Source organism: Pygocentrus nattereri, chromosome 18, assembly GCF_015220715.1.
Source record: "Pygocentrus nattereri isolate fPygNat1 chromosome 18, fPygNat1.pri, whole genome shotgun sequence".
NCBI lineage: Eukaryota > Metazoa > Chordata > Actinopteri > Characiformes > Serrasalmidae > Pygocentrus > Pygocentrus nattereri.
The window spans coordinates 29,155,346-29,170,911 of NC_051228.1; the positions used below are offsets into that span (position 1 = coordinate 29,155,346).

Here is a 15,566-nt window from a genome sequence, read left to right on the forward strand (position 1 = left end):
TTTACCTACCTTTACCTTGTTTTCTAGTTCAAATCTATATACAGATATAGATATTCTAAATGCTACACAGATACACATACACACAGTACTACTCTACCTTGACCTGGACATGTACAGTACTGTCTCTCAGGTTTTTAAAACAAGAGTTGAACGTAAAAAATAGTGAAGTTTAAAAATGTGTGCTTCTTCAGTCCATGTGGTCAATAAATAAAAAGAAAGCTGCTGTTTTGAATGCACTGTTCTTGTGATGTCAGAAAAACACACTTTTATCCATCTTTTCATCCTTCAGCAGTTTAGCCCCACCCATTTATTCTCTGCAACACTGTAAATGAGGGTTACTCTCAGTGTTCTTGCAAAATTTGTGTGCCCTGGTCAAATGACATGTTTTGTTGATTTTCTAACTGAAAAAGAGAGTTAATATATTTTCTCCAAAGAACACATTTCTGCACATTAAAAGCTATGGCACATTTTACATTTTTTGTTTTATTGTTTTCAAATAAACACTGTGCACTAAACCATATACAAAAAAGCATGTTTCCTGTAGAGTATGTGTTAACTTAACAGAACAGGGCTGTTCAAACTGCTACATAGGACTGTATATCTATGTATGAATTTGGACTGTTTTTGTTACATAACACTACATAAATGCCATAAATGGACCCAGGAGAAAAAATACAAGACAAAACGTAGGACATGGCCCCTTTATAGCCTTCGAACTTCCAAACAGCAGACAAAAATGGAGCACTGCATGCACATGCACCTTGCCAGAATATTCCAGCACAACAGAAATTGTGGCTAATTCAGATAAATGCTGGAAGTGATGGAAGCGAAGTTTGTGTGGACTATATGGTTGAACTAGTAGGACAATATGGGGCTTATCTGAAACTGCTCATCCAAAACATTTGTTTTCAAGTTCATTTAGCACATGCAGTCTTACACTCACACTCGCATGCACATGCACACGTCTCTGTTGGTGATAAACGCCTCTGGTTCTTCCTGGATATCGAAGATCATCATCTCCTTACCGCAGTGCCAGAGGAAGTAAAAAGGCATGACCGCAGCCGAAAGTTAAAGCAGTGCCAGTCAGCCATGCGAGCCGTGTCAGCTACATTTGCAACAACAATGTTATCTAGGAACCTCCTCACCCTGGGGTAAATATGAAGATGGTTCAGATTACTGAGGCAGGCCCAGAGGCACCATGGGAAATGAAGTCAGTCCAGCTCACGGGTTCCATCAGATAACAGACATATCACTCGCGCGCTCACTCATAACCCTGAGTTATCTGCACACGGCAATATTTCATGAAGTGGAGTTCATCTGCACTTGCATTTCCTGCAGCCATTTATGAAAACCATCTGAGCAAACCTGGCTCCTGGAAAAAAGGGGGAAGTTTTTTTTTAAAAACCAGACTGCATGCAAGTCTGGAAGCCTTAATTAATGAGAAATGAATGAAAATAGAGGGTCTATCTCTGAATTAATGTGGAACACATAAGCAACAGAAGGCAGTTATCGCAGATGTTTAATTTTATGTTCATTACTTCTCAGTTGCAGAAAATTAAAACCATTAGGGAAATTCTGCCATGTGCTTTCTGTGCTGTAGTGCTCATAGTTATGCTCTGAGGAAATAAAAAAAACAATGGCCCTGATTTCAAAATTTCTGACTTTTAAATATAGTAACATTTTATTTGCATGGCCCATGCAAAGAAAGATGTTTTGTAGATTTTCAGTCTATTTTTAACTAACCTTTAACTAAATAGTTGCATGTGAGACTTAATGTGATTGATAATTTTGGGTATGAATATATATATGTATATATAAAATGTGTGTGTGTGGAGTCCTGTAGTATTTGTGGTTATCATTCTATACCTGCTTTGTCAAGTCAAGTCAAGAGGCAAGTCAAGAGGCTTGTACAAGTACACAGTGGAGTGAAATTACGTTCCTCCAGGAACAGCACGGTGCATCAAGGAAAAAAGTGCAAGTAGAGCATCAAAAGAGATGTGTGTGTGTGAGAGTGTAGAGTATGCGTATGAGGGGGGCTTTCAGATCAGTCCTTGTAAGTTTAAAAACCTGATCGCTTGCGGGACAAAGCTGTTGCAGAGTCTGGCAGTGATGGCACAGATATTCCGGTACCTTCTGCCAGGCGGCAGCAGTGAAAAAAGTCTGTGTGAGGGATGGATGTCCTTACTATACACTGTAGGGTCTTGCGGTCGGAGGCGGTGCAATTCCCAAACCAAGCGAAGATGCAGTTGCTCAGGATGTTCTCCACAGTCCCCCTGTAGAACATAGCGCTGCTGGGCTTTCTTGGCTATGGAGTTGGTGTTGAGGGACCAGGTGAGGAACTTGGTGCTCCTGACGATTTCCACAGCAGAGCCAGTGATGTTAAGTGAGGGATGGTCACCTTGCACTCTTTGGAAGTCAACAACCATCTCCTTAGTTTTGTCCACATTGAGAGACAGGTTGTTGGTTCCGCACCAGTCTATTAGCCACTGCACCTCCTCTCTGTACACTGACTCATCTTTCTCGCCCACACCATAGTCGCGTTATCAGCAAACTTGATGATGTGGTTTGAGCTGTACTTTGCAGTCCAGGCATGAGTCAGCAGAGTAAACAGCAGCAGACTAAGCACACAGCCCTGTGGGGTACCAGTGCTCAGTATGGTGGTGCCGGAGATGTTATTACCTATCCTGAGTAACTGAGGCCTCTCAGTCAGGAAATCCAGGAGCCAGTTACAGAGGGAGGCGTTCAGGCCCAGCAGGCTCAGTTTACCAATCAGCTGCTGAGGGATGATGGTGTTGTATGCTGAACTGAAGTCTATGAACAGCCTTCTGACATAGGTGTCTTTATTGTCCAGGTGGGTGAGAGCCAGGTGGAGTTTGGTGGAGATGGCATCGTCTGTTGAGCAGTTGGGGTGATATGCAAATTGCAGTGGGTCCAATGAAGGAAGAAGCTGGTCTTTAATATGCCTCATGATAAGCCTCTCGAAGAACTTCATGATGATGGGAGTGAGTACACGGGACAGTGGTCATTGAGGCAGGACACTGGAAACTTCTTCGGCAGAGGGATGACAATGGTGGTCCTGAAGCATGTTGGAATGACTGCAGTGCTCAGAGAGATTTGGAATATGTCCATGGAAACATCAGCCAGCTGTTCGCCACATTCTCTGAGCACTCTGCCCAGTATGCTGTTGGATCCTGGTGCTTTTTGTGGGTTGACTCTATGTAGAGTTCAATGCGCATCAGCTGTGGACAGACACCTGTTCACTTGGAGGAGGTGTGGTTTTCCTTGTTGTCGTGCCGTTCTGTGCTTCAAACCGAGCATAGAAGTTATTAAGCGAGTCTGGAAGGCCATCACTGTCACAAGCAGGTGGAGGTGACAGGGAGGTTGGCGATGGCCTGGATGCCCTGACACATGCGCCATGTATCAGCAGTGTTTTGAAAATGATTGTGGATTTTCATTGAGTAGGCATGCTTAGCCCCTGTGATGGCCATAGTGGGTGTGTGACTTTATGCTTTATTAACCAATGCTTTGAATCAATGCTTTATTAACCCTTAACAACACTTCAGGCTCATTACATGTTAAGGCTTATTATTCAATAGCAACAGTGGAGATATTCTTAGTTTACAGAAGTGCAAAATAATACTTTTGGCCTGCCAGTGGACCCATTTCTTGTTAAGGGGTTAAAATAAATAATTGAGGAGAAATCTGGAACCAAACATCTTGTCTTATAACCAACTAATATCAAATACTTTTTTGAAAATAATAAATTCTAGTCACTATTTTACTATGCTTATTAATATCTGCATTTATTATAATGTTATGTAAGGTTAATAGAATTGTAGGTTTTAATAGAAACACTTCCTGCTGAGATACAAGGTTTTCACTTCCTCCTAAGATACCACTTGGTTGGGCGCCTTAATATATAAATATTCAGGCCAGGTAACCTCAGAAGTAACTCTGACACACACACACACACACACACACACACACACACACACACACCAATGTACTGATGTGCTACTAAAGTGGCTAATTAGAAGCATCTGTGCTGACACATAAGCTCTTCATTACGCTCTCTAACAAGAACACTGTACCCATTACTTTACACACAGTCTCATCTCAAGGCCTGACTAACCTGACTAACTAATTAAGCTCTCACCAATCAAACTGCAGAAAGTTTTCAAAAAGAATTTAACAAGATTCAGGCGTCTTTCACCAACACAGGTCACCAACTACCATTGTGGATGACCTCAACAGAAACACAAAGATTCTCTGCCACGGAACTGCTGCAAATAATAAGCAATGATAAAACTTCCATTGTGTTGTATAAAACTTCTATAGTCATCAGTAATACATTCATACCTCCGTACAGTATTCCTGTAGTCCTGTCATACAGTAATCTATAACACTTGTGTAGTATTCTGTAGTAAATTGTAGTAATAAGTCCCAATTTACTTTAAGATTTCCAAAGAAATTAATGCGGTACAGATCTTTTTCATAAGCATTTGAGCTAATTATAAGCAATTCATATTAAAAGCATTAGCACCAGCTTGTTAATTGGCTTTTTAGTGCAGCAAATTTGTACATCATTAAAGTTCTGTAGTGACAGAAGTGTCACTGTAAGATCTGCTTATTAGCCATATTACACGCTGCCCATTACAGTATATATTTTAGTCTAATGTATGCACAAATATATATTCTCTCTCATTATGGTATAATTAACAGCTTTGAACAACTTTGTCAGCTGATTTGCAGAGATGTAACATTACACTTCTATAAGAATCTGTTATAATATCTATTACATAATATCAGAGCTTGTATGTGGAACAGTTAATATGTGTCTCTAAATGTTTTTGGCATTTCTGTCCAAAAGTTAATGACTTGGCTGCATGCGTAACATGGCAGTATGGCTACTTGGACATCTTTCTGAGAAATACAGACAACATTAAGCAAATTACTCCAGGCAGATTTAGAAATAATTATGCAAGCAAAATATTTTTCAGTGCCATTAAATGCCGCTGTGCTTTTCACTTTAAGCTACATCCATAGAAATACATTTCCAAGAACATGCACTGCTTTGCCTTTTTGCTTCATGGAGGGTAAAAAAGGGTTCTTAGTAGTGAGGCTACAAAAGAAATCTAAAGTTATCTAAAGAACCTTTTAATAGATCAATTGATTTTTCAAAAAACAATTACAATGTAATGAATTATGTGGCCCTTTTGCAAAAGAAATGGCTTTGTATAGAAGCACAAGAACTCACAGAACCATCTGAATGCATAAATGATTCACTGCATGGTTAAATGTTTCTTTTCTATGACCTGTTGCAGACAGGTCTTTCAAGAACTTTACATAGCATCAAAAAGGGTTCCACTATTGTTTCTGTACATGTAAGCCGTGAAGTACTTAGGCACTTTTGTTTTCAAGAACATGAGTAAAAGGAGATGACTATGCTTTGATTTTAGGAATGATATCTGCTGTATTCTCCCTCCTTTCCGTTCAGCACGTAGTCTGTAGCTGATTCCTCAGATCCAGCATAAACTTGCTTTGCATAAATACAATAGTAATATATGCAGTCCTTTTTTCACACATAACACTGAAGGTTAAACCTTTCAAGCAAACGCTGAATTTTCAGGAAAATGGCTGTGCTCTGCCCCAGCACAATCAATTTTAACGGACCTGACATCTGTACCTACAGTGAATTTCAAACCCTCTTTTTATTTCCATTCTAGCCCGAGGCCTCTCTCGAAAACTCAAGTCCTCCGTCACACTTTTTATCTTTCCATCCCTTTGCCATCACTGGGAAGCTTGCCAAGATGAAGCTTTCTTCAGCAGAATAAACTCAGACCTACAGCACCCAACGAAAAGTCACTTCACTAGTAGAGCCGTACTTTCCCCATACTTCAAAAACCTGTATCTGTTTGTATCCATGTAAAGGAAGGAAACTTCAGACACAAAGTCTTAAGGCTTCCGGCATGTCCAAAAAGGCTAACTAGAAAAAATCCAGGTTTTGTGCTATCAAAAGTAGATCAGACTGAAACTGAAATAAAAAAGAAACAGAACAGGTAAGTTGAAGTGAAACGTTATATAAAAATGTTTGAGCTGTAAAAACTCCCCCTAAAGCCAAATGTAGTCACCCAGCAAGTATACTGGGACTGTCAGAATAAAACGTTGTATCTCGGTATCCATTTTTTCTTTTGTTAACAAAATTTGAGGGTTCCGGCTGCATTTACAAAATGGTTCAAATGATGAACAGCCTAATCTAATGTTTGAAGATGACTTAATATCATTTTACATTACCTTACATTTTTTCTTTTGCTTAAAAAGTCTTACTTTTTTTGAGATTCAATGTTTTATTCTGTCAGGGTTTATAGTTGCTTCTTTAGTTCTGCACTTGAGCTGTGAGGCTAATGTAGCTAACAATTTGCATCATGCAAACTGAATGATTACAGTTTCCTTTGGAATTACTGCAGGTTCTGTTCAGCTATCTACATTCCTATGCAACTGCTTCTAATTGTGTCACTTTTTTTAATCCAGTGTTATCCTCAATGTTGTCACTGTCAATTCCACCTGCTAGCTAGCGAGCTCTCCTAACATGTGTTTCCTCAGAGACACATAACACGCCACCCCATCGTTTCAAACTGCAGATAGCACATCATCATTGGACAGCTCAAGTTGCTTGGAGGAGAACACTAACTGCCAGTTCTGTTACATCCCTTGCACTGGTTAGCATTTTGCTAAGTGATGGAGGACACAAAACATCATGCAACGAAGCTAATAACGCTGTCTTGGACTCCCTGCCACTGACAAGTGAGTTCAGTCTTCCAATGAGAGGGCCATATATGCTTTTTTTGCTACCCTACATATGTTTTTAGTTTTATAGACGACATACAGTGACTGAAACCACGTTAGCAAGTTTATCTGAGATTACTTCACCCAAACTCCCAGAAACTTAGGGTTAGAGGAAAATTGTGTTTTGGCTGAACTGTTTCTTATACTGTGGCATACATCATCCACAATTTAATAAGTCTCTAAAATAAAGGCTAAGGTTAACTTCCAATTTAAAGTGATCTCTTTAACACATCTATCAATAGTAATATAGGTTCACTCAGCAGTAGGTGGATAAATGAGAAAAGATGGCTCGCTCCCAGCCCTCTCTTTGTGACAGGCCTTCACCGCCAATGAGAGCGACCCTGTACTATATGAAGTTGGCCTTTCATTTAATCCCTGCTTTGGAGACTCTCCAGGTTCAGCTCATTACTGCTGAAGGACTGGGGGGAACAGTATAACTCTCTGGACGCTTCAGTGAATCGACCAAGGGCTGCAATGTCCACAGGTATTTGTTCTGACCATGTGCCTATGTATCTCCCTAATTAGGTTCCCTTCTTTCCTGCTTAATGAATCGGCTGGTGCAGTGCAGGGTTAGAGCAAATATATAAAGATGCTGCAAACCTTGTTGAGCACCAAGGGCTACAAATCTTGTTGTTAATTAAAATGACAAGTTCAGTATTCTGAAAGACTGGGGCAGTTTTTGCTCATTGGATAATCTAAGAACTTAAAGGAGCAATTAATTCTCAGGTTAAATGAATTCCTGCTACTGTAATCTTTACATTCACCACTTGTGGTGACTTGACAGCACAGTCTCTCGCTTTTCTCCAGGTTCCTTTCAACACTCCATTTTCAGTATAGATGGACTAGAGAAATGTCTGCTAATTCTATGAAATTTGCCCTTGTTTCAGTCACTTATCTATTCGCGCAGGTGCAATTTGCCACATTACAGAGCAGGGGGGCGTTGATGCTCAATCCGTCACTTTATAGTACAAACCATTATGCCATTTAGCAAATGGATGAAAAGAGGCAACCAAATCAGATAGATATCTGTTCGCAGTAGCAGCATTGAATGAGGACACTATTGTGGCACCTTTTCAGTGCGCTGTATCAGGATCCGGCTCTTCTAAAGCAGCGGGACGACAATTAATGAGCGCAGTGGTGAGTGCTTAGTATGTAAGAAATGACTTCAGCCTCAAAGGCTTAGAGCTGCAGCTCTGCTTTCTGTGTCTCTGAGCAATGTCTGACCTCCATGCGGGCCAGAGATAAAAGCCTATTCACACTCTCCCTGTGACGGATGCAGTAATTACCTTTGCCACAGAGATGTGCTAGCATGTATGCTATACTATGCAATATTCTGGCCACTTCTCTAAATCAATGGCATGAGCTTGCATTGAGGGGGGGCTTTGCCTCTGTATGTATGTTTGTGTGTTCACACCTACAGTGTAATTATAATTAGCCATAGGTTGCTCTACTTTCATATGTCATTAGGATTACTCAGAGATATGCTAGCATGTGTTTGTGCTTCGATGTGATATTTTGCTCACTGAATCAATGCCCAGTGGTTGATGGAGCATAGGTACTTGTTTTTGTGTGTGTTCACACATGCATGTGATTTTAATTAGCCATAGTTTGCTGTACTTTCAGATTTCATTAGCGTTAGCAGTCAACAGGGGTGAATGGAGTAGTGAGCTACAGTGCATGGTTTATTTAGACAGTGCGGGGGCAGGGAAATGGATTTCATTGCTAAACCTGGAGAACAGCGGCCGAACCTATTTGTCTTGTATCATTTCTGCCAGAACAGAGAACAACACAGTGACTGCCAGCAGTCTGTGTACATCAGAGACATCCTGCTGTCACTTTAGTTCATGCTAGCTCAACACGTCAACAGCAAACACATTGCAGCACCTACGTGACTAGAGAGAGAGACAAAATCAGGACATTGCCGGATAGACCTAGATACAGCCAGAGAAGGAAAATTAGACATAAGTTATAACCTTTATAGTAGCTATGACTCAAAAAATGAAAACAGATGGGAGCAAAGATAGTCTATGTGTAATGTGGCTGAGGCCCGCTTGTCAAGTGCTACTTCAATGAGGCAGTTCTCTTTTCAGGGGATATCACCATGTGTCTACATTTATAGTGCCAATACTTTTATTGTAACAGCTTTTTTGCCTCTGTTATTTTCTCTTATTAATCAAACTGTCTAGACATCATTCCACTCTACTAAAGTCAATTAATATTGCTCTCTTTGCACAGTACTTCTTATCCCTGCTACCTCTTATACTTGCATTAGGCACTGTCCCTGTATCTTATCATTATATTGGACAAGCATTTTATTGGACTATTCAAGCTCCTTCCACAAATCATTTCCTAGCAACTGGTGCCAGGTAAGACAAGCTCTACAGAGCATTTGGCAAAAATGCATTTGAAACTAAAGGAAATTACAGTGCACATCTCAGTTTTTGTCAAATTAAATGTAATACACATAATATTTAATTTACAATATTAAAATGCTATGTTGGATTATGTAAACAAAACTATCAGGCTGGAAACATAGGTTAGATAGATTTTGCCACAATGTTAAATTTAGCTTTAAGAAAAGATCATACAATGACCACACACATACAAAATGTATATAATTTGAAATGAATAACCGACTAAAGTTGCACTTCATAATAAATTAGGCACAGCAGATATAAGAATTTCTCATTATGTTGAATAAGATTTTGCCAACATTCTGAAAAAGCTTACTGTGACTACAAAACTAGGTGATCCATAGAGAAGTCAACAGATGCTTGTTTTTGCCTTACAGATTTTTTGATCTGCATAATATTAAGCTATATTTATTGCATTTTCATTGTCAATGTATACAGCAATTTGATTCTGATTAACCTTATCAAACAAAGCATCACACCAGTGATCCACTCTGAGAATTTGGCAAAGGCCCAGCAGAGTTAGCCAGAGTGAAGTAGAATAACATGTAGAAGCACCGCATTTTGTGTTTTCTATCATTATTTAAAAGTATGATGCATCCTTTATTGCTGGATGCACTGTGATTTGTTCTGAGTGTTCTTGCAGAGCACAATTCTGGATGGTAAGTGTTTTTCATCAGAGTACTGCCTGATGGGATGCTTATTTTCCTATTTATGATTTTTGTTGTTCAGAAAAGCAGTTTGTAAGACAGACGATGTATAAACCTATGAATTTTTGGCTTTTTTAGATCGCATTCTTTACATGTCAAGTAAATGAAAAAATGAGTACTGAGAAATCATGTAATAAACAGAGAATAGCAGATTAAATGGCAGAAAGTTTTCTGTCTTTTTCGGCAGACACAGGCTCTTTCCTTACCTGCTGCGATGGATTCTTCTGGTGGCTCTGAGCCAGCCAATCCCAGCAGAGCAGTGATGAGGAGAAGAGAGACGCCTGACCATGTGACCTGCATTCTGCTCACCGTCACAGCATCACCCTTCACACACCCTTCTTTACCTACAGGAGCAAAACACAGTCAGGAGCAGTCAAAGGTTTGCACAAGGATTTTAATTTCACATTTACCAATAACAATAAAGAGGGGAAAAAAATCATGACAGCTCATGAAAAATAAAAACATAAGAGGTAATTAACAGAAACCAAAGCTCCAACCACAGACCAATGCTTATGTAACTTAAAGGGAATTCCACAAATTTTGTAAAATATAGGCACAATTAAAACTGTTATAACATTGTAGAGAAACTTACAGACTTTCTTTACAGTGGTGTGACAGGAACCAGAGGTCCTGATATATAATGCAAATATAGCCATTTTATTTACTACACTAAAGGAACAGTGCATGTACATACTTCTTCTGAATATATGTGATGTTGATTACTGATACATTTGAAAAAGGGTGCATGTTGCCCTGCTTGTACCTCTCCGCTATAAATATGTTTGAGGCCAAAATATTATTACACATCTATGGTAAAACAATGTCTCAGACGTTAAGCAACATATTTGTAACTATTTAATGCAATAACTTTGTGTGAGGGAGCTTTCAGAGGCATCAAACTCTTCTGACGTCTGGTTCCTGTCAGCACCACTGTGAACAATTCTAACCGAAAATTTTTCTAGAATGGATCATTTCACATCAAACCACTCTGAATGTCTTTTGTTATATAGAAAGTTAAAACACAATTGGTGGAATTGTCCCTTAAGAAGTGTGTCAATTAAAAACTGACACCAATCTGGCCCTAATACATGATCATTCGAATTATTAGCCAGTATCATTGATCTTTAGACAAGGGAACGTCTTTCAATTAAGTAACTGTTGCATCCCTAGTGGACATGGAACTTAAAAAATGATGACAATGTCAGGAAATATTGCAGATATGACCAGAATGTGACTTGAAGATGAGGACCAAAACAATCATAGCTCAACAAGTCATCATCAGAGTGATAATCACTCTGAACTCTCTCTCTAACATCTCCTGATGAAGGATGTGTTGTGATGCCTGGGGCAACCCTTGCTGTGGTCAATAATTATCTATATGCATATTCCTCTAGACAGCAGTGTAACACTCAGTAATAACAGCCTGTGCTAAATTCCAGTCTTTACGCTCTGCTCTATAATGCCTTTTTTACAGTTTTTTAAAGACCTGTGGAGATAAATGACAGCTTAATTCCACTAAAGCATTCTAAAGGCAATTTTGAGCAGAGAGGGAATGTGAATGAGTGGTTAGTCATGAAAGCCCAGGCAGAGAGAGAGAGCAGAAATGAGAGTTGAAATTGACAGTGGAGGCAAAAAGATGGATGGAGCATGAAAAGAGAAGCCCACCCATCAGAGTGTAACTGCAGTCTGACAGGCTTACTCTGATCTGGACACACTTTTCCTTACAGTGTGTGTGTATGTAAGAAAACCTCACTTTTCTTGTCATATTCAACAAAGTGGTCCTGACTTTGTAGTGTACTTGTTACAAATGCTACATGTTTCATTTTCCTGAAATGAAAGACCCAAAAGTGAAAACGATGTTACTAAGGTTAACATTTAGTTCAGGTTTAGAATATGATTGCTTTAGGAACATAATACATGCTGGACATTATTATTACATCCTTACAACCTTCAGTTTTTCATGTCCAGTCAAAATGGCCATTAGTACAAGTTTATTACAACAAGTTTATTTAGTGCCTTTACTACAGGTTCTATTCTTTTCAGAAGACTTGCTTTCATTTTTTTAAAGAAATCTGCAGGGATATTTTTGACCTCCAAAGGTCAGTCTTAGAAGTTGGCTGCATTTTCTGCTTCTCACAATCCAAGTAATCAAATATGAAGTAATGTTGAGATCTGGACGCTGGAGCGGACCGTTCATTGTTCTGAGAACACGAGCAGCTTTCTTTGATTTGCAAATTTTTATCTATTTCTTTTTCTCAGTAAGAGCTTCTTGTCAGCTACACATCCTTTCAAACTCATAGTGTTGTGTTGTCTTCTCACAGTGGAAGGATGGACAGATGCACCTGTGGATTTTTTCAGGTCTGAGAAAGAGTGGAGCTTGCTTTTCTCCTCTTTCTCAAAGAGAAAGTTTAGCAGGTCCCACACGGCGCAATCATCTAAGCATTGGTCCTATGGATGCCCCATCTCCCCCCATCACAGCTCAATGCTAGTACAGGTGTCGGTTAGCTGACATAACAGAACTGGTGGTTGGCACTTTCCTCCAAGCATGTTCAGCTGTCCAATGATGTCGTGTTAGCAGCAGTGACACTGCACAAGTCTCAGAGGAAGCCTTTGCTAGCCTTCAAGTCCTAACTAACTGACCACAGCAATATACATGTACACCCACCCTTATTTGTATTATACATATGTAGATACATATATGTAGGCACCCCACGTTCTGATGTTTTATAAAAACAAATGCGTTTTTGTCTGTGTGTATGAAAAAGTAGGGTGCTAAAATGCACAACACACAGTTTCATGTTTTACATCCTCTTGTGGACATTTGGTCTCCATTAAAAGCTAAATATATGACCACACACACACTCACACCGTTCCCAGCATGTTGCCTCTCTGTGTGTGCAGTCCACTCCCCAGTTTGGTAAATCAATTAGTGTGGATCATTTGGCTTTAGAGTTTGGTCACACTTCCTTGTCGGCTTCAGCAAGCACTACCCCCCCAACTGGATCCCTGCAGACTAGAGGAGCTCCAATTGGTTTTACTGATCAGCCATCTGTGAAGCAAACTGTCTGCCCGTTTGGGCAGCCTCTGCTATCACTGTCCACAGTGCGCCGATTCTACTGCTACTCTGTGGGAGTTGCTGTCCTTCACTTTCTTTTTGGATGGAGATGGAGACTGCAAGATGTTCACTAAATCACCAAAAACGAGCACAAGCTCTTGGAGATGAAACTTCTTCAGAAAATGAAAAATCCCAAAATAAAGCTCCAAAATCGGCAGACAAACACTTGATAATTCTTCGCAGTCTTTTCTTCCAGTCAATAAAGCTCATTTTTCCCCCAGTGTGAAAGAAAATACACTAAATAGGTCATCAAATATAAAACACAAGAGCAACAGATGGTACTCACTTAAGGGAAGAAAAACTATATAAATTTTTCAGAACTGTACTGTTTAATAAATGCACATAGCACATTTTCTCTTTATGTTTGTTTTTAATGTCACTCAAATACTGAAAATTTGAAGGACAGCACTTTTCACTTCAGTGGTATGAAGTTTGCCGTATCTTACTGAAACTGCAGCAGTTAAAATATGTGCTTCTTTCCAAGATCCTACATAATAAATAGAAGTCTTTTTCTGTCTGTATATTCAGTCCATGTTGCCCACCTGGACAGAAAACTACAGACAATCAGACACAGTGAATGATGCCTCTTAACATTTCTTGCTTGCAAAAGAGTTATGTGGGCCTACAGAAGACTTATGGGTACAAAGCCCGAGTGTAATTTATGCTGCGGACGCTGGGGACACTGGGGACAATTCCTTTGCTTTTTTAAAATGTTTGATTTTATCCCCATGACTTTTTGAAAGTCTAACTTCTGTGTAAAACATTTTATATGACAGCTCAATGCAGAAACCAGTTCAAATACTCCCTAAAAGACCTTCTAAAAGTCTAAAAGTCAAAATCCAAAAAACGGTAACTTTAAAAATATTATCAACTTTTAATTTATGCTAATGTACAGATATTTTTTCTGCGAAAAAACTGGAGTATTTCAGTTGCTCCATATATTATGCTGTGCTCAAATGATGTACAAAAACAAAAAAATGAAGATATATGTCATTTTTTGGGTATTTTGCAATGATAACTATTCAGTGAAATATGGAGTACACTGTTTTATTTTCATGCCATCTACATGAAGCATGAAGCTTCTCACTTTCTGATTGTGATCTATCAGCTCCTTTCTGCACTACTGTGCTGTACAGAAATCATGATGTATGTGCCTTCAGTTACATACTGGATACATTTTCATCCACTCTTCTGAAATCTTACAAATTAAAGTAAATTTTACAGGGCAGGTCATCTACCCCCATGAAAATTGTGGATACTGACATTTTATGTCACAGAATTTAATAAGCATGGTCTTTATTTTAAACAGACATTTGCAAAGTTTTAATAACCACAGTTGATTAATTGTTTTGTTACTCTTCTAAGTAAAAAAGTAACAATCTCAAGATTAAACAAACATTTTAGTTCAGAGTTTCTATTTAGAGTTTAACATATTGAAAAAAAAACACATACAATATAAAAGCACAGACCACATGGTTTTGTCCCAATATGTTAAATTCACCACTTAACAGTAAATGTGCATTAATATATAACTTTCTTTTCAGTGTGTTCTCTGTAGAGGATGTGTAGTTCAATAAAACAGGTCATTTGAAAAGGGGTGTCCAAACTTAGCATATAACTGCATGTGTACGTAACACAACTGTAAACCTGTCTTCTCCCTGTGAGATAATCACAAAAGAATGAATGAATGATTTAAATCAGGAATTAATGAAAGATGTTTCATGAAAAGCCCACTGAACATGCTTTGTTTAGCTAAGTAATGAGAACAAACTGTCACAAAAACAAAAGATATAATACATAAATACAGTGGGGTCCAATCGTCTAGATCTGTTTTGCTTTTTTTTTTTATTTAACGCAAAGCTATTTCATTACAAATTACATCATTAACTTAATTGGAGTGAAAAGTAGAATCTTTAATATTTCAACATGACTTTCAGAATCTCTTTTTTCTTCACTCTACTCATCATAACCTTCCTTTTTTTAATTTTCCAACATTCTTTTATTTCTTGTATTTCCCGGATTAAATGAAAAAAAAAAAAAGATTTGAGTGGTTTCAGACTTTGGACCCCAATGTATATCTTATGTAAAATATATAGCCTAAATTTGAATTCTGCTATTAAATGAAGCATCATGTGCATCATATGCATTCACTGTCAACATGTAAAGGAACTCCAGTGTTTTTTAAACTAATTTATATCTGCCTAATGTCTAGCATATGGTTGATTACCATGGACAACAATTTTGCAGGACATGGTCAAGAACAGAAAACCCACTCACTTAAAGCACCCTTATAGTAGAAGTCTGAGGGGATGGAGTTTCAGCACCTGCCCACAGGCTTCAATTAAACTGCTTTTTGAGTCAACTGCTTTTCTGTTGTTTTTCTAAGTAGAGTGAAAAAGCATTAAAATAATTGTCTGGTAATCAACCATATGTAACAGCTGCAGCTGATAGAGATAAGGCTAAAAAAGCTGGAGTATTCCTTTA

At 38.7% G+C, this 15,566-nt stretch overlaps 1 protein-coding gene across 2 annotated transcripts in view; it reads right to left on the bottom strand.

Moving 5' to 3' along the window:
- Window positions 1-15,566, bottom strand: part of LOC108427265 (roundabout homolog 1-like) — a 295,097-nt gene that overhangs the window by 248,880 nt on the left and 30,651 nt on the right. For both annotated transcript variants that reach the window (XM_017697276.2, XM_017697275.2), the window contains exon 2: window positions 10,174-10,311. In XM_017697276.2, coding sequence (XP_017552765.1) covers window positions 10,174-10,267 — 94 coding nt within the window. In that variant the 5' untranslated portion in view covers window positions 10,268-10,311. The remainder of the gene's footprint in view (window positions 1-10,173; window positions 10,312-15,566) is intronic.